Genomic DNA, 26,955 nt, shown 5'->3' on the forward strand with positions numbered 1-26,955 from the left:
CTATTTGAATGCAGAAGATATGACACAAAAGTTCCTACTTAGAAGATTTTACATGAACCTTTTTATCCACAGTAATGTGCACATCAAATTAAATTAGATCTTGCTTACGTGTTGGTGTGTTGCTTCAGGTACTGGTGACAAAATGACGCAAGTCCACTTTGAATTGCCCAATAACTGTTTGTTGTCAGATGGCAATAAAAGGTTCATCCTAGCTTATCTGTTGCTGCAACAACAGATGAGCTAGGATGAACTCTTTGCTGAAGCACCATGTGTTCAATGCGGTGTTTGCATTTAAATGAGAATGAGAGTGAGGTGTGTAAGGTGTCCATGAAAAACCTGTTGATTCACTGGTTAACTGGAGTATGTAAACGTAGCACTAAAAGTACAAAATTTTGTATTTGGTCTTTATATCATTGTTATAGCAATTCCTCTTGGCAAAAACTCTTATACCGCTGAAAAGCTTGTTTATTTCTCCCTAACTGGTGCCACATTTGTAAGGAAAATACTTTTATTTATTGGTTTTACCAACTGTAACAGCCTGGCACCTCTTCCTCGTGCTGGTCACCAGCTTGGTCACACATTGTGGGATGGCATCTCACTCTTCAACCAGCATTTGTCACAAGTCAACCAGTGGTTGTGTTGGTCACAGAAAAAGCAGACAATAGTTAAAATTGTTTAGATAGCAAGCATCTTTGTTGCACTACTGTTACCCTTTCTAGTTTTTTAAAGATTAACAATGACTTTGTCTTCATGCTGGATGTTGTCTTTTGTCTGTGATTGTCTCTGTGAGCAAAGCTGCACCTACACAGGGCAGCGATCCGTCCGTCCCGCACAGCTGGCATCTTCGTGGGTGGATGCTGGCTGGTTGCAGCTGCTGGGCCTATTGAATTTTCTGGCAGAAACCTTTCATCAGTGTTTAATCAATGTATTTTAACAGGACACTAAATGTGGAAAGGAACTGACTGGCATTTGTGTAACACTTTTGTGGGAGGAAGCTGAGGAAGTACCTGGAGGAAACCCTTGCAGGCAAAGAGGAGAGCATGCAGTCTCCACACAGAAAGGCTTTGAACCAGGAACCTTCTTCCTGTGAGGCTGCCCCATTATGTAACCTGAATTCAAGCCCCTTGAGGCAAGTGTTGTTGTGATTTGGCGCTACAGAAATAAAATAAAATTGAACTGTTTTGACACACAGACCCGAGAGGCCACCCTGCTCCTTTAATTTAACCGTGGTTTGACTTGGGTAATCATTGGGTTTCATTTCCTTACACCTAAGCAATCCCCTAACGACCACGAGCCTGTCGAACCAGGTTTCTAAAGTTCCACTTGTGGCTCTTGATTCTTTATTAAGGTTCTTTAAGGTGACAGTCATGAATGACTTGAATATACAGTCTCATGTCATATCAGCGACTATACTTGCAACATCGTCACATTTCGTCAGTCTCTGCCCCAAAGCGTCAGACGACGAGGGTCTTTTCATCCAGCCTGATGTAAACACAGCGCAACTTAACTCGCATCTGCAGGGGATACTCCCACATACCTGCAATGACATCAACAAACCCGACTGTGCCAGAAGAACCGCCGAGACAACAGGAAATCTGAAATTAAACGGGCACAGAGCAGTCTGTGTATGAGTGGCGAAGCTGTGTGTGTCTGTGTGTTTAACTGGGTGAATAAACACAGCCTTCCCCTGACCCGGGACACTGAAAGCTCTCCTTGTGGATCCAATAAAGGCCCCTCCTAACTGAGCTTAAGGGCCTGTGGACTGGGAGGGAGGCAGGCAGATGCTGAAAAACTGGTAGTGACTCAAGTTCTAGTGAGTGAGTTTTTCTCCTCTATGTAGTTTGTGGTTGTTGGTTTCAGTTTAGCCTTATATATATGCTACTGCAGGCGGGTAAAGCCTGAGAAATGGCACCAGGGTAAAGTTAGCGCTTTGAAAAAAAAAAATGCAGAGTAGTGTAATAATGAAAGCAATTTATGACACTGTTTCATCTAAATAGGGATATGATGAAATACTAGAACAACACAGAATTTTCAAAGGTTTTTCACTGAGTTTCATAAGGCTACATTAGTTTCAATCCACCCCCAGTGACAAAAATACTAATTGTTACATAAATGTATCTGAAATGCTGCTTTCACTCTTTTCTGGTCAGCTGTGTTTACTCACTTAATCTTTCTAAGAAACGAATCTAGCCATAGTCTGTGTTTACTGCCTTAATCACTCTGTAATCCCACGTTTCACTTTACACATTCATTATAAGCTTGTGTTGAAACAGAACCACTTGTAATACTAAGTCCCTAATAGCTTAGCTGTTTAAAGCCTGTTTTGAAGTCCCTCATTCACACAGCAGTCGACAACAACAGCGGGGCTTTGTCCCGCTGGGTATTGTTTGAATGTAAACACGTCAGCTTTTCCTGTGGGTGCCACCAACCATACCAACCACACCGCCCACAAGCCCAAGGTTCCCAGCATATGCGAATGCAATGCATAGCGCAAACGGTATAGCACGTCACTGCTGCTGTGCGTGTGTGTGTGTGTGTGTGTGTGTGTGTGTGTGTGTGTGTGTGTGTGTGTGTGTGTGTGTGTGTGTGTAAGCGGTGGGAAGCGTAACTACATTCCACACAGGACAGCAGGCGTGAACAGGCAGATATCGTCAGCTCTGTGCTGTTGAGTTTGTAGGGAATGCAGATCAAGGCTACATATGGAGTCATATTGCATAGTTATCTGACAGGGTTACCTTGACATGCTCAGCATGCATGAGTTGATCATTTGCTGTGTTGCTCTGCCAAAAGCTGGTGTGCAATGCCTAATTGCAAAATGATTATTACTAAACTTGGTAGATATTTAAAAAAAAAACGGTGGGGCATGGGGTTAAGGGCTTAAATTCTTAAATATATAAATATCCCCGGGATGTCAGTGTCCTGGAATGCACTTTGCTTGTTAATGCTATGTTAGCCATCTTGTTGGTGCGGTTATTGAGAGTGACCTGCCACTAATGCGTGACAGCTTTATTTGTGATAATGAGCAGTAAGGAGATGCTCCTGTGACCATAGGGTGACCACGTACTAAAGCAGGAAGTAGCTATGCTTTAAGGAATGACAAAAAGAAAAGTAGATTCATAAAATTTGTGCATCTGCTTAATATTTTCACTATCAACATTTGTTTACTTATGCCTGTCAATGATCTGTAATAGAGATGCATTGATTTTTCTCCTTTGTAAACATTAGGCTACTTTCTGGATAATTTAGACTTTTAAATGACTCACGTTTATTTCCAGTTAACCGACTAATTTTAGCATGAAGGGTGTGGTACTCTGAGGTACCAGAAATCTGTCAGACTTGGCGCTTTACTGTTTTGGTTCCCTTTCTCTCTGAGCAAAAGCAGGCCAAGAAGCAGCCTGTGTAGGAACCTGTTGCCGCAGTACTCTTATTAAAGCAGTTTTATGAGCTTGCAAAACTGGTCTGGAATGTGTGTTAGAAAAGGAAATCAGCAGAGACTTACAGCTGTATGTTTGCGTACGAGTCTGCCTTACTGATCATGCCCGGTCAGGATCTGGGTCACGATTTGAGTGTTTCTTTGCAGTGTAATGATTTGTGGCAAAGTTAAATTGTTCTACCCTGAAGTATTTTCTTTACTTGACAGACTTTGTATCTTAGGTCTGTTGGCAGCATGTAGCTGTTTTCCTTGACAATAAAACAATCCAATAAAATTCAGTTTACAGGCGTACCAATCAGAATATCATAGCAAAGCAATTCTCCCTGCATCCCTGTAGTGCTGTAGGTGCCAGTACTGCAAATAACAATAACTTTCTTTTGGAATTCACCTTCAGATTGTTTTTTCAATCAACTGTATTTCATCTTTGAATATGGCCATGACTTAAACTGTACTAAATTTCATCCATCCAACCATCCTACATGTGCTGGACCTGACCTGGGACCTCCTCCCAGTGGGACATGATCAAAACACCTCACTTGGGAGATGTCCAGAAGGCCTCAACTAGCTTTTTTTAATCTGGAGGAGTAGCATCTCTACACTTAACCCATCCGAAATGATCAAGCTCCTCTCCTGTCTCTAAGAGAGAAGCCAGATGCCCTTTGGAGGAAACTCATTTCTGCCACTTGTGTGTGTCTGGCATCTCGTTCTTTACTTCACTACCCAGAGCCTGTGGCCACAGGTGAGGGTAGGAATGTAGATCACTCGGTGAAGCGACAGCTTTCTCTTTAGACTGTCACAGCATCCGGATCACTGAAGATGCCACGCCAATCATTTTGTCGATCTTCCACTCCATTCTGCCCTCAATCGTGGACAAGACCCTGAGATACTTCCATCTTCCTATTGCTAATTTTCCTATTTCCCCAACTGCTGCCTGATCCACAAAACGCCAAATCCCTATGACCCATCCCGTGAGAGGTGGATCCACAGGTGGTCGGGCCCGTGTAATTCTTTTGGGCTGCACCCTACCCTGAGTAGTGTAGCCATGTCCCTTGGTTATTATTTATGTACCGATCTATTCCATCATAGGGGTTTTTATACATTTCTCTTGGTCTGACCATCCACCCAGAACCAATTTGAGTTGGGGGCACCCTACCAGGGGCAAACAACATAACTCCTGGGATGATGGGGGCACATAAACCCCTCCCCATCAACACCACAATAATGTAATGATTCATGGAGGGTCACTCCTTTTTATGGAAACTGTTTCTCGTCGCAGCAAATTACTTTGTTCTTCTTCTTCTATTTCTAGTTTGGGGAATCCCAGCCAGGTTTTTGCAGTGAAAATGCCAAATGTGAGCTTAAAACTGGAATGAGGTTGGACAGAACACCAGTGTACACAAATACCCTTCTGGCAGTTCTGCCAACAGAGAGCCGGCTGATGTCAGCAGCCCTCCTTTCTGTAGGCTGACTGCGCCTGGCATGCAGGAAACCCTGTAGACTATCTTTTGTAAAGCCTGACATTATACTCTGCAAAAATGATCCTTTCTCCTCCCAGTACAAAGAGGCATTAAGGCTTAAAGAACTGGCAGAATATGGCTGAGATTTCCCATTTATGTCAAATCAACTTTGACTTACTGGACATTTAAAACTCCCTCTCCCCTGTCAGCTCAAAGTTTCCTGACATCCGTTATGCTTCTCTGCACAAAGATCGAATGCATTTGCTTTAAGTAGAGAAGGCGAGGCCTCTAATGAGATGGAGAATTTTTGTTGCAGTGCTTCTTTTGTTTTTTCCTGTTGATTTAATTATTTATTTTTTGCATATCTTTGGTTTATTTCCAAAAATATATCTTATTGATAAACGGCTAGGCAAATGTTTTGCGTTTTTATTGGTCTTCCAAATCTAGTGAACTAAATCTTAAGATTCCCCGTCACCAGCTCTCTAGGGGGAGGGGGAGTAAAATTGATGACCAAGTGGAAACAGGTGAAGGCTAAAGCATGGTCTTTTAATGAATGACAGCTTTCACCATAACGAAAATTGCAGAACTAAGCACCACGCGAAGCCAAGAAATAAACAAGAGTCCTAACTTTTGATGTCAGTGGGAGTATCATAGCTGTGGCCCACGAGGTAGAGCGGATTGCCAGTGGTTAGATCCCCACATCCAAGCATCCTTGGGAAAGATGCTGAACTGAGTTACCCCTGATGGATCCACTGGAGTGTGAGTGTGTGTGATTTTAAAAAACAAAAACAAAACAAAAATGTGTGTTTGTAAATGAGTGAATGAGGCTTGTAGTAAAAAAGTGCTGTTAGAGTTCAAATATAAGTACCAGTTCATGATTACAGGTTAGTAATTTAAAGAAAAAAGCACATAACTCTCTTAAAACGTACTATTTCTGAATAAAAATAAAGCGACCTACACACATGTGGGAAGTGGAAGAGAAATGAAACAACTAACAGCGTGTGTACTTAAAGCCACAAAATGTTGACGTACCAGTAGAGTACAACAGTCACATTTCAATGTTTCAAGCCAACACTGACAAGGTTTATGGTTCTGAGAGGCATGACGGCAGACTGTTCAGTCAAAATCAGCTGACCGACTTCTTTGCTGCCCATTTAAGCGTGTGGTGTGATGGATGATGCCGCTCGTTTGGAGCAGGGACTAGAGCATCAGTCCGTCCACCAGCCATCACCAACAACACGAGGGAAACAAGCTGCTGTAATTCTGACCGATATGGAGAGCAGGCGAGGAATTTCATTTGCTGAAATGCTTTGGGTAATCGTCAGCAGACATTTCTTGATACGCTAGCTTTCCGTTAGCTTTTTAAAATTGATCTTAATACAAAAATGGTTCCTGCCAGATGGAAATGCGAATCTTGGCCAGTGTATCCACTGGCTGCACTGGAAGCCCTTGAAAACGTGGATCTTGCCCCCAGAGGCAAAGTCATGAGACTGGTGGATGGGTTCCCAGACTGACTTAGAGTATGCACTTTAATCAGCCTTTTTGCGGGACCAGAACATGCAGCTTTGATGCTTGCGGTGTTGGACCGCTTGAATATGGAGCCGCAGATGGCTAGAAGATGCAGACATTGTCCCCCATATCACAGCAGTCTCTGGACGCGTACAGCCACAAATTGTAAAGCACCACTCCAGCATTATTAAAACAGGCTCCCTGCAGTTATTAACACATCACAACACAAATCTAATTATTGATCTGCCCACTTTAGTCTGTACTTTGCAGCATTGCCTGAATCTACATCACTCTCTCCCAGACAACACTGAGAGATCAGTTTCAATTGGACACAATTCATAAAGGACTCTGAGGGAAACAAATGGCTATTTCCAGCCCATGTGCCCATGTTTGTCACCCAGTAAACAATGGGTGACAAAAACTCAAAGTAGTAAATGTCACAGCTTGTTGCATTTTTGACCTCTTTTTGTCTTTTTTTTTTTTTTTTTGTGTAATGTTTGTTGCCACAGCAATAAAGCATGTTCCCCTTGTGTGGTGGACTCTGTAAAGCACACCCATTTTCCTGGTTTCAAGCACCCTGCCCTGTAAATTCCTCGGAGATTGGCTGTAGTCAACAGCAGAAGCATTCCTTGCAGTAGCCAGGCAGTGCAGCTACACGAGGGAATTAAAAGTGTATCTGCGGCTTTTGTTTTGCCCGTGAACACAAAATAGCCAATCCAAGGTTCGTGCACACATTATCTCTAGAGGTCTGAGCTGTTGACAGTGAGCTATGCAGTCTGCTGAGATGAGTCAGGGCTTTTTGAAGACTGAAGATTAGAAATGCAATCTCACGAAGTGATTTACAGCCACGAACAATTCAGATCTACTAAATAAAACTCCAGTAGCTCCCAGACGAACTATTTTCAGATTTGCGTCAGTACACTGTGTGCAGCCATTGAGTCTCTTCACCGTTTCATGAGGCATGAAGAATGTAGTGTAACCAAATATCTGTTACTTAGGTGACGCAAAGTAACCAGTAAATGCTGCAAAAATAAAAAGTAGCCATCTTTTTTTTCTTGCGTGGTCGTGGTATAATGCTAAAATTCCTAGAAACTGAATCATGTGTGAGTAACGAGTCAGTGGGACAGAAATGCTTTCACTTAGTTTGAGTCCTTTTTCCCCCCCCTCAGGGTTCTTTTTTTCTTTTATTTTTTTTAGAGTCACTTTATGGTTCTTGGCGGAGTGTTCAGGCAGAATGTTGTACAAGGAGGCACACCTGCTCCACGTCCTTCCAGATGTTGTATATCATTTTTAACTTTTTTAGGCTGGGACTATAGTAATATGTGGTCTCGCTAAGAGTCCAGCTCCATTACTGAGGAGGAGCTTCTTCCCGCAGGCGATACGGTCTCTCAATCACACCACCACACAGTACTGACCCACACATACAGTTCTTACACACACACTGGACTTTCTGGACTTTGTTTTTGCACAACACTGGTCACTATATTCTTCATTTCCGGTTAATACTTGTACAGCTGCTGTTATTGTGTATATATTTATTTATATTTAGATTTCTTCATACATTCTTATATAGTTCTATATTGTGTATTTTGTTGTACAGTTATTTTATTTTCAACTTTAATTTATATATTTTATCTTATTCTTCCCAGTTAAATTTACCCTTCATTCTAATTTGGGTTGTACAGTTATTTCATTTTTAACCTTAATTTATATTTTATTCCTTCCTAGTTAAATTTACCCTTTTTAATTTTTCATATTTATTTCCTATCTTATTCATAGCCTTTTTCTTTTTTGTTTTCTTTAGGTCACGAGCAGTTGTCCAAGCATTTCACTACATATCGTACTGTGTATGACTGTGTACGTGACAAATAAAATTTGAATTTGAATTTACTGTTGTTCTTATTTAGCGGCCTCATTGTAGACTGTTAGCACACCGTGACCTGTTTCTCACCTTGCAACACAGCATATAGGAAGCAAAGAACGCGAACAGCTTTTTGGATGTTTAACATCCTCATTTGGTGGAAGCTAAAAAAGAAAATCTGGACTTGAACCCTTACTAAAGTTGTCAAAATAATCTTTGTTTATCATACACTTGGTGTCTTTGTGTAGCCCTTCAGGTTATCCACTGTTTGAATCAAGCCCTCAAAGCCTGCTTTCTTCTGATTGGCTTTCCCTCATAAACAGAAGGTTTAAACAGCAGTCGTGGAGCGAGCAAATGCCTCGTAAATAATTACTCTTTGAGTCCAAAACCAACGATTGTTATCACAGCGACTACTTAGATCTTTTATACTAGAGATGCATTATCTGTTCCCCAAAGGGAACCAATACTTATCAAGTATTACCAACACTGCTAATTTACTGCCCTAAATTAACAGTATTGGTAATTACCAAAGTCATTTTTTGTTTTCTGTAATGGTAATAAAATATTTGCATTTTGTTGTTTTTATCACCGGTGGTCTAATAAATTTGTCAAGCACTCTATATGAGAGAAAACATGGAAAAGCATCACTTAGTCCCCTTCAACCAACCTAGTTACAAACAAACAGCAGATTTTTATATTGGCAGCAATGTTAAGATTTTCTGTACAGACCTTTGAAAACCTTTTTTGTATTTGTGTTTCAATCTCCTCTAGATCAGTTACAATATTGGGAGTTTTTTTGTATTGTATAGTTGAGAATAATAGAAAGGTTTCCACCAAAAGGGCAGCTGAGCAGTAGAGTTTGGTAATTTGTGGTTGTTTCTGCCGTGCCCTGGAGTTTTCTTCCCATTTAAGAAGAAAAAGAAAAAAAGAAAGTCATATTCATGTAACACAAAATGTTTATAAATCCATCAGCCTTGAGGATCACAAGAATTTCCTGCCCATCTGTAATTAGCAGATTCTGATAGTCGGCATGAACTGTCTCATCCCATACATTTGAGATGGACTGGCTGCCAGCCGTCCCTATTGAGTGGGATGAAGTCTGGAGTGCTGACAGAAGCGGTGTTGTGGGAGGCCTCTTTTTTTGGCAGATCCCACTGTGGAAACATTGAGTCACTGTCCACATCACAACACAAACCCCAGGCTGCTGACTGGCTGCCCTCTCCCCTCTGCTTCCCATTCAGCCCTCTGACCCAAACCTCTGCCTTCATTCTAAACAAAATCGGGATGCTAATTCTTCAGCATCACGTTTCACTGAAATCAAATACAGATCAATGAGTCCTTGATGTGTTGTAAGCAGCAATGGGTTTGTGTTGTGCCCTCTTTTCCTACATCTTAAATATGTTAGATTGGTTGTTACCAAGTCGTGTGTTTCTTGAGCCAGAGCTACTTTCTTCTGGGGTTCATATGACAAAGATTGTTACTGCAATAAACCGCGAAAAAAAACTATGAATGAATTGTTCATTTACAGCATCTGTACATTGCACGCACTCATTCCCACTAAAAAAAGTGAAAGGGAACTTCAGTGTGTTTACCCAGTGGTTGGATGGTGGGATTACGAGAGTGCGACGCATCAAAGGCCACGTTCGACAGTAAGGGGGATAATGGGGAGGGGGATGAGTCACTTTCTTGTGTGGTGCAAACCACAACTAATCACCAGTGAACGCGAGTCAAGAGGACGTCATTCATCGGGTGAAGCTGATGCTAACATGGCGAGCTTTGGAAACCAAACATCACTTTGAAGAGGAACTCGTCCCACTTCAAAAGAGCTCTGGATCCAGACCACAGGCAACAATAGCGTTTGTAGGATTGCGTGGCTGTATCTGATAAAGTCACGGAGGCAGGATATATGCTAGTGAAGCGGTGACCCTCTTGCAGAAAAACTGCAGGTGTGAGGTCTAGGTGGGTGCTGGGAAATGTTAAAGGAACAGATGACACACAGGCTGTCCTGTTGTGGCTGGGAATTTTGGCTTGGGCGCTGTTGTGCATGGAAACATTTTCAAACCACTACTTCACAAAGAGGTTTTTTTCCTCACGTGGTCTCCTCTTTGTCTTTAACACGGGCCGTGCATACAAGGTGCAACTGCTCACCTGATATTTTAATATTCAAAGCAGAGATTTGGCCACTCTGAAGATATCGGGAATCGGGCAGTGTTTCTGTTAAGTGAAAGCAAAAGACACGAGCTACAAGGGCTTGTACCGACAACATTCCTGCTTTCCCCTTCTTTAAAGGCATGAAAAGAATGAAGCCGGGCCGGAACAACACTGGCCGTCACTCAGGTCTTTGTGCGCTTGTTCTCACGGTCACTTATATTAGAATACCAGTTGATTGAATACAGTGGTTGAGGGATGTTTTAAAGATATGTTGCAGGAATATAAGCTCATATAAATTTTGTCTTTACAATTTCTGCACGTTTGCGCAGCGACTGAAATTCGACTTCCTGAAAATGCAGCCCACATGGAATTCGGCAGTAACGCACCTGGAGATGAGATGAGCAAGCGTTTGAGCAACATGCGGTTAAGAAGAGGGGGAGTTGATGCAATAGTTTGTAAACCAGACCACTTACACATCATGGTGTGGCGGGTACGCTACACTGCGCTTGCAAAGACTTGTGAGGACAAGTCGAAAGTGATGATAAAATGTAAGCAAACATAATGACGCGTGGTTTGGTTTGGTTAGTTTATTGTGTGTTGCTTAACCCATGTGTCTCAATCTGATGGTTCAACTATCATTGTGACTCATGCAGTTTTTACTCAGTTTCGTGTGTGACAAATCCCCAAATTTCTACTCTTGTGAAGCTTTAAATGGGAAGTTTTTCGTCTTTCTTTTCTGTTGTTGTTGTTTTTTTTGGAATCGTCACCTGTTCACGTCACCTTTGCCTCCATTATCTTGCCAGCCTTTCACTTACAGTAAGTGTTTTCAGTCACCTGTAAATTTATTCACCAAGTCATTATCTGACTTACTTGCTCGGTCACCTCCTTTGCTGACGCGTTTGAAAAAGAATGCAGGGCGCTCACCTCTGGAATGCTGGGAATGTGAAAGCTTGGGTTCCCTGAACTTCCCATCTGCCTCACGAGCACGGCATGAACCCAGTCAAGACAAAGAAAGCCCGCTCACCTGTGACGTAATATGACACGTTCGTGCCTTTTTAAAGTATTTCATATTAAACCTATTGGTTGATAATAACTTTGCAACGTGCGTCTGTTAATAGAATTATTTGAAGTGGTTGGGTTTGAGGAGTGAGGTGGGGAATGGCGAATGAAGCTAAGTTTAAAACTGCTGTAAAAAGATGTTTTAATTTAGCTTTTACCTGTAGATGCATGTAAGTGTTCTTGCATGCAACAATAGTTTACCCATCTGCCCTTACTTTAGATGTGCCCGCAGTGCCGCGAGCTAAACACGCTGCCAGTGAAGGTGTTTTACTGAAAGCATGCTAAACTGAAGAGCGTATGACACAATGGCGTGTTTTCAAATCAGTAAACAATCAGCTAATTCGCCTGGACTAAAAAAAAACCCTGCTGAGAAGTTCTCAGGCAACAATGTAAGTCAGAACAGATTAGGATCAGCGTGTCTGCTGCTGTTGACGCTTGCACGTTTGTCATCACCAAAGATCAGAATGCAAGTCATACGAAAAGGGTCTTTTTTTCTTTTCTTTTTTTGTAGCATTAAATATATATTAAAAAATATATATATGCAGTTCAAAGGGCTTTGATGGCATGGTCGTTTAACAAAAAATACTATCAAAGCATCAGAATTTACAGTATTAATAATGTGCTTATAGACCGTTAAAGGTGGTATATGTTACAATAGATCACACCTCTGTGAATGAATGCTTGTTCTGTGTGCCCTCGTCCTTTATTGCACTTTGGGTTGTGTATATTGGGCATATTGGTGCTGATCTTCTATGTCTCATTATTAATTTTGAAATTTCTTTGAAATGAGGGATGTTCCCGTTTTTTCTCTCTCGATTGAATCTCTTACACGGTATAAGGAAGTGATACTTCAGTATTGCAGTAATCAGGTTCTGAAAACACATTTTTGAGTCGGCGAGAAACCTATTAAATCTGGGAAATTTGTTTTTAAAACAAAAGCGAAAATAAGGGTGTTTTTGACCTCGCTGTGCAATTCTGTAAATACTTTAAACCCCAGTTTTGCCCTGGAGGTTGTACGAGCTGCTGTTTCTCACCCGCAGTCGTGCAGTTGGCAATTACCTCACACCCCTATCAGATAAATTATTAGCTGCTCATTCAGTTCTTATCAGACAGTAGTGCAGTTTGAACCATAACAGACACATTAATGTTCATCGGGTAGGTGCAAATGTGCGTGCACAGGGAACCTGGAAAAATCTGCACGTAATGTGACATGTTTGGTGTTCACAAGTCATTTGAGGACATCATATACAAATTTACATTTGATCAAACCTTTCAGATTTTTCTAAAGAAGTTTATTTAGATTTTGCAGGAATTAACTTTGCATATGATTCTAATGATTTGACTGTACTTTAACATCATGTCATAGAATCAGTCATCCTTAACATATTATTACAATGAGGTAAGCGGGGTCATTTAGACGTCAGTATTCAAGCTCTCATGGGGGGGAACAGTATCAGCTGGCTTCTAAAGGTTACAGTCTTAAACATATATATTATCAAGACAGAGGCTAATAATAACAACATGTTTACAGAGTCCATAATAGTAACTTGTAGCCTCTAATTTGTAACCAGTGAACTCTCTCTAACTGGTTTCTCCAGATGGCATAAGAACTAACTTCCGGTTAAAACTGTAGGTATCCACCCAGTCCAGCTCATCGATAAGGATCGTATCAGCCTTAATGTCCACAAGTGTGTTCAGAGGAGGGAGGATTAGAGGAATGTGCTTTAAAAAAGGAGGGAGAGGACTATTGACTCAGCAGCTGAGAGCAAACAGAGTAGTTAAGTAGGCATGTTAGAGGCAGAGAGAGACAGATTGATCTCTACACATGGAAACAAATCCTTTGAGACTGTTAAAGTGAGGTTAGGCTCTGGTGATCTCACTGATCGCTTACAGTAAGTTCCATTATCAAATAATGTGATGAGTGTGCGTGGTGTCGCCTGATGCTGAAGGGTTTGAAAATGTGATGTGGCGTCTGTTTTCATTGGCATGTGACATGTTAATGTTAATACACACTCCTCCAGACTTGCCAATTAACCAAAAAATAAAGTTTTCTCTACTGAAGCCACTTTTAAAAAGTCTTAAAGAATCTTTTAATTATATATTTGTTTGTTGATAGATGGGAAAAAAAAAAGCAAATGAAATCATTTCCACTTCCACCAGGAGATCCTGCTCTAAGTTTTTGATCTTCAGTTCTTAGTTGTGCTGGATTGATTCTTTTTCTGTCTTGTCTTGATATTGGTTCCACCAAAGCCAGATGTGTTGTGGTGGGTTTTTCATTGTAAGCGGGGTGGTCTGAACTAATTTTTTTCCCCCTCCCACTTGCCTGGATTTTAAGGCAGAAAACATATTTGTCCAAGGCCTGAGAAAGTTTGAAGTACATGGAGTTGAGTATGTGAGAGAAAGCTTTTCCCCGCCAACCTCTGTGGTCGCTGTGCTCATTGAAATAGCTTAGTCCACTTAGTCCACTGTGTCAATCAGGTTATGTATATACAGACATAAAACCATTGACTGGCAGGGGTTTGTGTGTGTTCCTGTAAGTCAGATGGTGGTCTGATCGTGTAACTATGGTGATACGGCTTTTGATGTGATTTACACGTGACTATCTTCCATGCAAATATATTCAAACCACTGTATATGTGAATGTGGCCACAAGTTCATCCACAGGGATATTATCATCCTGATGATGAGGGGACTTCACCAGGCAGTGACCTAAAGGTGACTACCAGAATTTTAAATTTAACAGGGAGCCAGTGCAGTGAATCTAGCAGAGGTGTGAAGTGAGAGCGCTTGGAGGATCTGTTAAGGAAACCTGCAGTAGCATATTGGACAATCTGCCATAAACTGCTGTGTGGCAGCAGTGCTAATCTCCATGCCCACCGTGCTGCCCTTAGTTAAAATCAAGCATATACATGTAAGTCTCTGGGTCTTTAAAAGTTTCAAGTCTATAGTTTAGAAGCCATGACCTCCAATGCACATTTCCCTTTAGTTTTCAGTCTAGGATGAGGAACCACCAGCAGGTTTTGGTCAGAACATCAGTGACCTGTATGTTGTATATGGATGGAAGAAATCGCTAATGTGATCAGGAAAGCACACGGAGCTCCGAAAGTGATCACCAAGACCTTAAACTGAAGTCTAGACTTCATGGGGAACCAGTACATAGATGGTGATCCAAAGATGACACACTGAGGCCAATGTCCAGTGAATTACAATAGTCCAGTCGGGAGGAAATGAAGGCATTAATGATAATTTCTAATTCTGATTTGCATACCGCCCATCTGAGGCATGGAGGGTTGAGAAAAGAAATGCAGATTTAAGAGCCTAGTCATATGTAGCACCTACATTTCTGACATTGCGTTGAACCACTGTTGAATCAAAGCTTTCAGGAGCAAAACAAACAAGAACTTCTGTTTTCTGAGTGTTAGTAGTGGTTAAATTTTGCTGACATTTCACCTGGTTTGTAGACGACTCCGGGGGCTTTTTTGAAACCAAACCTACAAAAAAAGAAATACATTTTTCAAGCCCCACAGGCCAGCAGAAACTAGCGAGCCGAGCTGTGGGACACTCGGCGCTATTTGTGTTTGCAGTCCAAAATAGGGAGAAGGCGCCGGCTTTGCTTGCATGGGTCCGTTTATGATTTATGGCGCTGCAGTGAGAGTGTGAGAAGTAGAGCAGAGCTGCCTGTCTGAACAGACTGGGCTGTCGGTTCCATATCTTGGCTACATGACAGCCCGCCTGTGGCTGTAAGGCCACGCAGATGACAGCTACGCTTAGGCCAGGTGGCTGTCTATTTTACACCGACTACCACAGAAAACCAGAGGTGCAGTGTTCATTTACGTGCTTCGTCATGTTCATGTTTGCACATATCCGTTTGTGCGCCTGTCTAAACTTAGCGACTCACCCTCCCCCCAACCTTTGCCTGCCAGCTGGGCTGTTGTCTGGAAGGAACCTTCAGCAGCAGAGTTCAGCTCACTACCGTGTGCTTGCTCTCTAACATCTGCTGCTTTGAACAGCCCCGGACCTCTCTGCCCGGCTGCAGCGTCGGCCATCTCTGAGAGGGGTTAAAAGACAAATGGGTTGAAAACCACAGGTGACGAAGAGCTCCTTAGCTGTAAGCCTCAAACTCTTGAAAACTTATAGCTCCAGCAATTAGGATTAACCAAGGAGCAATGGTTACAGCTGAGTAAATGGGAGCCTTTAACAAAGGTGCAGACTGTACTGTTGTCCACACAGGGAAATGATAGATGAGAGCAAAATGAGCTGGTAATGAGAGGGAGCGAGAGGTAGCAGAGGGGAGTGGAAAATAGGGCTGTTCGATATAACGATATATATCGGATGATGATATAAAAACGTCTATCGTTTCATTTTACGCAATCGTTTGTTTCGTGCTGTTGCAAAATAAACTGTTTACGGCAATATTTTTTTCATCGTTTTGATGGTCACTGTAGCGGCTATATTAATTTCCTAAAGTTCTCTCTTTCTCTTATATTTAATATAACCACACTAAGGACGGACAAGCGCTTGTTTTTATGCATTGTCGTTAGCAACAACGACGGTAAAACCATCACGTGTCCGCTTGTTTATTTTCCACATAAACATTTCACAATAAATCTCAAGATCCTGTTGAGACTTTTCAAAATAAACTGAATCACGTGAAAGAGTATGCAGAGTATTTACCGATGAGAAGCAAAAAAGGAGCCGTCACGTGCTAAAAAAATAAACCTTAGACTCAAATGTTAGAACAGGCTTTTCCCTGCAGCACGCCCTGTTATAAATACTCACAAAGAAAACGGCCGGAAACACTTAAGCTACCCGAGATTCGCAGAATTTACAGAAAATGTTAAATTTTTGTGACTTATATCGTTATCCGACAATAGATGTTTTATATCGGGATGAGATTTTGGTCATATCGCACAGCCCTAGTGGAAAACATTTCTTTCTGTCTTTTTTCTTTTTTTAATGGTGTTTTAAGATGCCTTTGAAATTTTGCTTACCCAAAGGCTAGGTAGGGAATTATAATTTATAATGAACAAAACCAAAAAAAATAAAAAAAATTGATCAAGTCGATGCCCCCCCCCCCCAAAATATTTTTTTCCCAAGGTAATATTTCCCAGATCGGAACCCAAGAGGAAGAATCATTAAAAAAGGGACTGTGTAGTGACAGGGTAGAAATGTAAAAATGATCAATACAGCATGAGCAGAATAAAAAAAATAAAAAGAGGGAAAAAACCCCAGTCCTTTTCAGGCGTGGAAGAAACTTCCTCTGACTACTTCATTCATTTCAGCGTTTAAAAAAAAAAAAAAAAAAAGGAAAAAGAACTGCAGCTAAGATTATAATAAAGGCTCAGATTTTCCGTTCCTGTGTGTGGCAGCAGTTTTGTGTGTGGCTGTTTGGCTTGGCTGGTAAGTGGAAAAAATGGCAGCTGGTGCTGTGCTTTCTGGGTTAGACTCTCAATCCAACCTCTTGCTTTTCTAGGAGGAGTAAAGAAAGGGAGATGCAGAGCCGGATACAGAGTCACAACTTATTGGTGCAGTGCTTGGAAAGTGTCAGAGTGAACTTGCTTTTGCATAAAGTGGTCATGCATTGCTGCACATGTGGCATCCTTACAAGGAGGCACGGAGTGAACCATTCTGCAAAGTGGGATACTTAACCCACCGTGTTCATATCTACTTTGTGCGTTTTGATTTTAGGTCCACAGGTTTTGCTGTTGATTCGACACATAGTGTAACCTCCACTGCCGCCGTCCCCGCTTCCTCCCATCGTACGCCTGTTTCCATAACCCGCTCCGTCAGCAACACCACGGCTGTCGTCACCAGTCTTTTTATGAACCCGAGTCCTCAGTTTTCATAGTGTGGAAACTCTCTCGATCAAGGACTCTCACTGTATTTGTTTTCAGCGCTCACGCTCGCGTTGTGCATTAAGTGATTTACTTCAGATTCGTATGAGTTTTAATTCTGGAGATTCACACTGTGGAGAAAGCTTTAAAAAGAAAAAAAAGGTATTTGACTGTTTTTGTGCCAGCTGTGTCAAGCCCTTCTCTCCGACTGGGCTTTGTTCCTGAAAATAGTTTCTTTTGTTAAGTCGAGGAGAGGCTGAGCCGTGAGCAGAAAGAGGGGATTTGAGATCTAATTGGAGCAAGTGTGCTTGAAACCTCGCACCAATTCTGCCAGTGATAAGGGCGCACCGCACAGTGCAGCCTAGGATTATAGGGGAGCTTCTGCATTGTATGAATCATGATCCATCCTGCCTGGAGTCTGGTATCATAACCACGGGATTACAGTTGACCTTACAGGCACTCAGGTTTAAACCATCAGAGCTTTAGCAACATTAACGCCTTGAGCCTTTAAATTTGTTCTAAGGAGATTGCGCAGCTATGTAAACATTTGTCAACGGATGAGGTTTTGTTAGTTTCTCCGCTTTGGGTGTTTGATTTGATTCCAAGTGTTGATGTTTTATCGAGAATAATCGTGTATCTTTCTCCAGTACCTTACAATAAGAGCCGTTATAGCTGACATACGTCTGAATCATAACCAGCAGCGTAATTTTTGTATTGTAAAATCAGGGTACTTGAAAAATGAATTGGATCATCTGTTTTTGGTTAAGACACATGAAGTTTTTGGTAAATCCCTAATGTTGGATATTGCTGATCTGCTGAAATGGAACTAGTAGACCTATTTGTCACAAGTTGGCTTTAAGACATAAAAGATTGAAGTTTTGTCTTTACATAACAGACAACTTGGCATCTTAAGGGACTTAGTTTCTAGCACCTTGTCGAAGAAACCCATTTGTTCACATGTCTTTAGTTAAGTCTATAAAAAATGCCAAAGATAACAGTTTGACAGGCATAATGTAGTACTTTTGCACCAACAGGGGGATTCCCCATGCTAAGATAGCCAAAAAGACTTGGCGTGTCTTAGCGTGGTGTCCCTATTTACAAAAAGAATTTTGAAGAAACTGGACAAGTGAAGGACAAAAGAAGCAGTGTTAGGCTTAAAAAAACATCTACAGCAGATGAACAGCATCTGAAAGTCGTGTCCTTTGAAAAGAGGAGGGAAAAAGTGCAGCAAAAACATGACACGGGACCTCTGAGAGGCATTTGGCCTGTGAGTTGATCCATCTACTGTTCACTGAAGCCTCAGAGTCAGTACTAGAGAAAGAGTGGCTGTCAGAAGCCATTCTTTAGGAAGGGAAATGGGGGGAAGCTGAGGTATCCAAATTACACAAGAACAGCACTGACAGTGAATGGGAGCTGCTCTTTTGGTGCAAGTAGGAAATTTCTGACAGTGAACAAAACAATAGGCAATAAATTACTGGACTTATTTCCCATTTTCCTGGCAAAATATAGAGAAATGATGGGTAGCTCAAGGCTTTTGGATTGCACGGTAGCTTACAGGAGAGCACTTGCATGAAACGACCATCTCATGCAGCTCCTGACAATTCTGCTAAGGCTGTCACTGAAATTGAGTACTTCTGTTTGAACACTAGACTTGACCCGTTTCAAGTGTTGAAACATGTAAAAAAATTAAATTAAATTCCACTCCCCACTAACGTCTTTGTGCTCCTAGTTTCTAACTGTTTTGCCTTATCTGGGTGCAGTGTTGACACAGAGTCTTGGGGAGTTCTGTGTAATGTAAATGCTCAGGGCTGGTTTTGAATGCACAAAGTTAGCTAAGCTGTTTGTTCTTGCAGCTTGAATGGAAGCGTTGTATCGTCTACACCATCCTCTCTGTGTCGGTGACAGACGCGACCGGCATACTGTACATTCTGGTGGAGGCGAGGGTGGGCTGGTGGCTGATTGAATCCTTTACAGAGGCAGCCGCTGCTGGGAGCAAAGACCCGCTTCCCCCTGAAAAGTGACATTTAGCGAAAGAATCTTAACCTCAGAAAAATGTTTGGAATAGTTTACTTACCCCCACACGGTCACACCAGCTACTTTGCATGTTATCAGTTTTTTTTTTTCAGCTTTAGGCATATAAAACACGCCTCATCAGGAAAGAGTCTGAAGCTTCTTTTTTTTCTTTCCTATATTGCCTGCATTTTCTTTGCCGCGTGGGAGTGAATGCATATAATGGATTCTGTGTTAATGGGCCATCTGTTGATAAGACAGGAGAAACGTGGTGGGTTGGACACCACAGGGCCTCTGCAGAGTCCTGCAACAACTTGCTTTTGTATGACTGGCTCCAGTTCTGTCGCAGCTTGTTCATGTGTGAGACATACTTTATTCAGCCGCATGTCAAAATGTTAATTTCCTGTCTGGGTTACAAATACCTACTGTCACTGTAATGTGTGGTTTAAATAGCCTCAAAAGATTTGAGCAGATAGTCGGGGTCTATCTATGTCGGCGTTACACATAACATCATGGCCTGGAACAAGCTGGTTTCACTTATTCTCTACTGCTGTAATGTAATGAAATAATCAAGCAACATCTTCATTAACATCAAACGGCTCTTTTGACATCTGGGAGGATCTAACTAATCCTTCTCAGACTAGTTTCAATCTGGGGAGATGTGCAGTATCTGTTGAACCAAGTCTAGTCAGTGCTGAGGCGTTCTGCCAGAAGGTGGCAGCAGCAGCACTGTAGATGCCTGATTGAAACACGTCTGTGAACACACCCTTACACAAGCAGGTCAAGTGCAGAGTGCCGTGCATCAGTGATTAGCTCTGTGGGTCAGCTCTATTTGTCCTATTGTTAGTTTAAAAGTCATACAGCTGCTCATTTCTGCAGCCAGTTGGAGAGCTTGCATCATCAAAGAGTGGATTTTTAGTATCTTTGAAAAACTGCTTCTTAATAAGTGCTTTGAAGGCATGCAAAGTGTCAAATAAAATATGGCAAATGGACTTCCCATTACAGCTGTGCATTAAAATCATTCCTCTGAACCTCTAATACTAATACTAGTGTTTAGTTGGACCTGTTCAGCTGCTTTTAAACACAAATGTTAAATCAGCCAATCACACAAAAGCAACTCGATGCATTTAGACATGTAGACGTGGGCAAGGTGGTCGGTAAATGTAGTGAGACGGTGGAGATTATGGAACATGAATGAATGGGAATATTAGACAACACATGTATAATCATAGCATCGTTTTGATTAAAAAAGTGATTTGAGCCTGTCACGTAATTCAGATGGTGTATAATCCAGAGGAACTCGGATGGTTTCCGTGTTTTCCAGCGTCTTATTTTGACTACGTCAGGCAGGTTTGAATGAAAGACTGCAGTCTCAGCTGGGGATGAGTTAATGGATGTTTCCGCTGAGATGGCGATGTCTTAATCACAGATGGGGTCATCAGGCCACACTGTAGGAGCCTCTAGGGAGGCCAGGACAGAGGTCAGAAGTCACTGATGAGGTTTGCACCGCTGCCCTGTGGTGTCATGTGGGAGGACACGGCAAAAACAGCAAAGCTACAAGCCACGTGGGATATAGCTTTGAGGGTTGCATGTGAAAACCGGTAAGGAAAAGCCAATATTATTAGAACAATCGCTGTGGGCTGAACTTGAATCTTTTCCATATTAAACAAGATTTTTTTTCAAAGGGGCTTTTTTTTAAAATCGTTTTGAATGTTCAATTGAATTTGGTTTTATTACTATGTTCCCAAATCACAGCAGCAGTTGCCTTAAGGTGCTTTAGATTGTAAGGTGAAGGCCCTACAATATTACAGAGAAAATGCCAAAAATCAAACAACACTCGTTGATAAAGCGCTTTGCGACTGAGGGAAGGAAAAACTTAAACAGGAAGAAACCTCTGGCAGAACCAAGCTCAGGGAGGAGCAGCCATCTGCTGCGACCATAGATTTAAAATTGAGCGATTGTTGTTTTTTGTTTTTGTTGTTCAGGCACATCATAGCCTGAGTTCAGAGGAATGCAGTGTATGTGCATACTGAGAGCATGGAGAGAGATTGCCAGTAATCGCATTACTTTTGTGTCTCTGGGAGTCCACAGGCTAAAACTGCAAAGCGGAGATCGCATCCTCAGACATGCGGATGACTTCTATCTATCTGTCTGGGTCTATTGATGACCTGGTTTACACTAATCAATACAATCATGAATGAATCAAGGGCATTTAGTTTCATGGCTGTGAGTATTAGTAGTAGTAGTAGAAGACTCAGTGTCCAGTGTAATAAGGCTGTTTGTAAATAAATGCGAGGTGTCCAGATGAGCTTTACAACAGAAAACTAACCCAGCGCATTTATCATTACGGAGTTTCGATGGACTTAACCGAATCTTCCGATGACCCAGGGACTACATTTTGCTGAGCTGTAAGCCTTTGTCTCTGGGATTCTACCAGCATTTAGTAAGACTAAGAAGAAAATCTAACAGCTTCCACAAAGTTTACACATCTTTGAATTTAATTCAGCTTCTTATCTTACCTTGTAAAATCTACCAAACGCTATCTATTATATATAAAAATACTTTTTTGTACTTTTCCCTTCCTTACAGATAAATGGGGGAAAATCCTTTCAGTAGAACTTATGTATAACACTTTAAAAAAATGTTTTGAAGTGGAGGAAGACTTCAAAGAAATCTACTATCATCTGGGTGGGTTCTTCTGCAATAGCAAAAATATTCCCAAATTAATATGCAGGGCACATTATTATGCATTTAATGGTATTAAGGCGTAACCGAGGAAGTCATTATCAAGCAGGGGTGAGGTGGGTATTGAGGCTTGGCTCGTAGCTAGCGCCTCAGGGCTGTATGTCCTAACATACACACTCCTGCTGTACGTACACACACGCATGCTCAGCAGCATGACAGCAGTGCTTACTGCAGCAGTTTGTTGTGCTCACTAACCCAGTTAACTGTGATTTGAAGTCAATACAGTTCCACTTTCTCACTGCTGTGATCTAGGCTTTTCCATGTCTGCTGTCCGCTCACTGTCTCTCAGTAAATGGAGGTTTCAACTCTCCCTGTAAATGGCTTTCCAGGTCAAGCCCTCTGTCCATCACAATTTTCCTCTCAGACGGAGATAACTGTGTTTCTCCTCAGGGGAGATTGTGAATGCCAGGTTTTGACCCATGAGTATTTTAAGCACAGTTAATCAACCAGTGATAGCCAAACTGGCAAACATGCAACTGGTGGGTCTACTTTTTTTTTTTTTTTTTTTTTTTACCAAAATGTAAAATATATATCATATTTAATGGATGGGTGTTGCAGAACTGGGCAACTCTTATCTGAAGGTCATTTGGCTGGAGGATGTATTCTGCCAGGTTCGTCTGTCTGATGTTGCTAAAACCACCCTGAGAGAAGCAGTCAACATGATTTGATGACATCATATTATGGATCAAATGTAGGTACCCGATTTAAGCCCTTGGATTGCCCCAGGTTAGGCAGGGGTCTCCTAACAACCTTGAGACATTTCCAGATGTCAGGCATTCACACAGTAAGCAGTAGAGGAAGCAGATTGTATTATATTTATTTCAGACATTACTGGTGACAAGTTATTGAATGGTTTTTACTGCAATAATTCAGAACGTGCATGGGACAAAGCTTGCAGACAGGGATTCACCTGATACAGTTTATCACATAACCTCTCGTCTCAGAACTTCTGCCCCCCCTCTTGTTTCAGCCTTCCTCTGCTGGTCTTTTCCTTTTGTCTGGCTCCCCTTCTCTCCCTCCCTCCCTCCCTCTCTCCTTTTGCTCGCTTTCTCTCTCCTCTTCCATCTCTTTCACCCAGACCTTCCTTCCTTCCTTCCTGTGATAGACCGAGCTAACAACACATCAGCAGTGTTTTGGCCCATCGCATTGAAGCCTCCCCATTCCCCAGTGTTGTTCCGTGCTTCCGCTGGCTCCCACTGCTTGACTCAATTTACCGGCACACACCAGAGACTACAGTATTCTTTCAAAAGAACTATACTCCTTCCGCTTTTGGTCTTTGTCTCTGTTGTGTTGTTACTATGATGATTCAGCACTGTCTGTTAATCTGCTCACAAAACTGTAATGTTCAGTCTGCTCAGATTTACAGTGTCGTCACTATTTGATGTAACATAAACACCTTTCAGTGTTCATCGTGCGATTTTTACATTGTAAAATATCATAATATCTGCATTTATTTTGGAGAGGATTTACTTTAAGATGCATGCATAAAAGTTTTGCTTCACAGAACATCGCTGACTGGAGAGAAAAAAACAGGAGTGAGACAAAACAGTGCATTCGTTTTTTGTTCTCTGTTGACCTGTTAAATTATTACTGTAGATTAGATTGGGGCTTTGAAGCTGTCCCGGTTTTTTTGTGTGTGAGTATCCTCACTGAACTGCAGCTGTGTTTTAGCTTTGCCCTGTTTTTGTGTGGCCTAATGTTTAGTGGAGAAATTTAGAGATGCTTGTACACAAAGTCCTTGTCGAAGCATTCATGCTGCCAGGAATTGTCTTGGTACTGGCGACTACCAATGACTCAGGAGCCATTTGGGATTTAGGCCAACAAGACCAACCAAACGATTGGGATAAAACCTTTTTTTCATTTAATGTCACGTGGACATAAAATCTGCAGTCAAACCTGATAAAATGAGTAAAAAGCTGCCTTTCTTCCACTGTATGTCTTTTGTTAAAGGGGAGTTTTTCCTTCCCACTGTCACCATAGGGGGACCTCTGGTTGTTGGGGTATTATTGTAGGGCCTTTACCTACGCTATATAAATACAATAGAATTGAAAGGAACAGAATTCAACTGAGTGTGGAAATGTTGCTGAAAATAAGCTTTAGGCATTTTCCCCCTGTACTTCTACTTCTACTAATAAAGTTGTACAACATTACAGGTTTATTCAAAGTGTCAGTCCAAACATCATCAACATCTCTGCTCATTTTGCTAACCCACCCGGAGCAGCAAGCAAATTCCATGCTAATTGATGTTTTGGATAAAAGGAAGTCAGGAAGTGCAATAAGTACACTTATGTGCATTTTTTTTTTACTATTTACAAGCCTGTATGTCTGTCAGAATACAGCTGAAATCTTACTCACCTCTGCCGTTGCATAACTCTTCCATAGATTTCTATTCAGGGTTCTGAATAGAAGTATATCTATATCTATGTGTATCTAACCAGAAAACTGTGTCCTGACCCACAGAAGCTGCTCCTACACACACACACACACACACACACACACACACACACACACACACACACACACTTAATGTTTTGTCAGCTGGTCTGATGGAGTTCTATTTTTAGGCTGTGGTAAGATATATCTGGGTGTCTCAGTGCTGTCATGTGCAAACACAAGTATTACGCCTGTCTGTTTGGTTGCAGAGCGTCAGTTTGACGGACAGCGTTTGGCGTAGTTCAAGTGGCTTCCGTCAAATCACAGCACTAGATGTGATTTACACCATTTATACTCACTCTAAACAATGAGCTAATCTTTTAAAAAGCTTTCGATTCTCAAGCACCGTCCCTGCAGTTTGCAGTTTACACAGACTTGTTCTTTAATACACTGTAAATCGTTTGAAAGTACAGTACAAACTTTTTTGTCACTAGATCGCACGTGCCACGTCATAGTCTGCGGAAATAGTTTTTAACTCTCGTGTATGTGGAAATGTGAGATAATCCTCAGTAATGGTTTCATTTACATCATTTCCAGGACCTGCATACCATCTACTGCCACCTGTACCACATGGATGTTCTCTCACACCTTAGAGAACACCAGCTAAGGTGAGCCACTTCCATTTTACCTCCAAACTTAAATAAATAACATCAAGTTTCACTCAACGCTGACAGGTGAGGAGCCAGTCCCAGTTTCAGAATATAACATTACCTTAATAGTAGGCTTTAGCCCTACGTTTTACGTCAGTTGCATTGAATTGTTAAAACAGGTTTTTACACATTGTTTCTGCAAATGTCTTTTTTTTTTTTTTTTTTTTCCCAAGATGGGTTTTCCCCATCCTGGCCACCTTTCATACCAACTTCAAGTCAAGCTTCCTTTACTGATACCAAACAAGCTTAAATGTTTTTCTTGCTAGTTTGATACAGGTTAAGCAGGAAGTGCATTGAAAAGTGATTCTGATTCCTCAACTCCTTAACCTAATTCACGATGGTCCTTTGAAGAGGAAGACATCCACGAACCCACACGATCGGCCCATGTAATTTAAAAGGCTCTAGATCTTTGTTAATTGACAGAAATTGAGCAGTTGATCCTGATAAATGTCTGTTATGCTAAAGTAAAAGAAAATCCCAAACTTTAAGAAAAAAAGATTAAAAATAATTTCATTTCCCTTCTAGGGATTTTAGGTTGACTGTGGTTAAAACCACTTTCTGGGGCAGCTTGTAAGTGTGTGAGTTTCAGGGACATGCAGAGACTCACATAGCCATCTAAGAGACTATCCAGTTTTCAAGATAAGGCATATGTGACTTGAATGTATAAACACCAAGTTTCACTGACCAGGTGCAGAGTTGTGCTTTAGAGAAGCGGGTCACCTTAACATTTTACGCTGGCAGCCAGTAGTAATTGTGCCGGAAATCTGGGAACTTGTTGCTGCCTGAGAAATACGTGTGGATGCAACGATGGATTGGAAGAGCCAGAAAAGTCTAAGCTGAGGTTTTAAATTGAGAAAATGTTTACACCTGTTTCTTTCTCTCTCAGGTCGATGTGCACGTCTGCCAGGTATGAAAAACATGAGGCTAACCACATCCTGTTCTAGTAAGTACATATTCTCGCTCTTATCAAGAAATGCTGTTGTTTACCTCTCCATCTTTGCTCTCACGTGACTATCAAGAGCTATGATCTGCTGAGTTCATGCACTCTTCAATGTGATTGTCTTCTACTGTGTTTCACATTTATAGAATACTTAACATTTACACTTCATGGCTACTCAGAAAAAGGTTTTTCAGTGTAAAGATGCTGGTAGTGGTAGGCAGTGTTTGCACATCTCAGTTTCAAGGTTTTGGTTCAACTGCTGAAAACCACTGGCCTAGAATAACAGTTCCTTTAAACAGGTGCACTGGGGCCCATTAGCACAGCACATAAACATTATATGACGAAAAGCTAAATGCTTCTCCTCCTTTTTTCTAGTTTTTTATTATCCAGATTTAAAACACCAATCGCCGACAGCCTGCCCTCTTTCATTTTTTTTAAAACATTTTTTATTTCCTGTCATGGCGTTGTGTAGAAATAAATACTGCAGTGGTTGAGGCTGATGGTTAATACAACTTGAGCATCATATACAAGGTGGATTTATGGGAAAGCTGGAGAAGTAGGAGGAGAGAAAACAAATGAGATGAACAAGAGGCTCGTGAAAGCAGAGGTAACAGGATGATTAAATGAGGACAGAGTTCACAGCGTAATGAACAGAGGTGATGAGAAGAGGAGGGAGTAGCAAAGAGTAAACAAAAAGCTTTAAGGAGTTATATTAAAATTTGAGGAGTGCATGCCGAGAAGGCAAGAAAACAAGAGGTAAATATGCTAAGAAGGAGGAAGGGATAGCAATGTCAAGAGGGAAGGGAGATGACAAATGAATTGAAGGCAGGAGTGAATGAGTGCAAAGCAGGAGAGGAATGTAGAGGAAGTGTG

General features: G+C 41.5%; 1 protein-coding gene across 1 annotated transcript in view; it reads left to right on the forward strand.

The window, feature by feature from the left end:
- The window catches only part of rapgef6 (Rap guanine nucleotide exchange factor (GEF) 6), a 145,643-nt gene that overhangs the window by 7,660 nt on the left and 111,028 nt on the right, over positions 1-26,955 (forward strand). Inside the window, exons 2-3 of the mRNA XM_026181206.2 lie at positions 25,030-25,100; positions 26,029-26,085. Of these exons, the coding sequence (XP_026036991.1) occupies positions 25,030-25,100; positions 26,029-26,085 (128 nt within the window). The remainder of the gene's footprint in view (positions 1-25,029; positions 25,101-26,028; positions 26,086-26,955) is intronic.

Source organism: Astatotilapia calliptera, chromosome 10 (genome assembly GCF_964374335.1).
Source record: "Astatotilapia calliptera chromosome 10, fAstCal68.1, whole genome shotgun sequence".
Lineage (NCBI taxonomy): Eukaryota > Metazoa > Chordata > Actinopteri > Cichliformes > Cichlidae > Astatotilapia > Astatotilapia calliptera.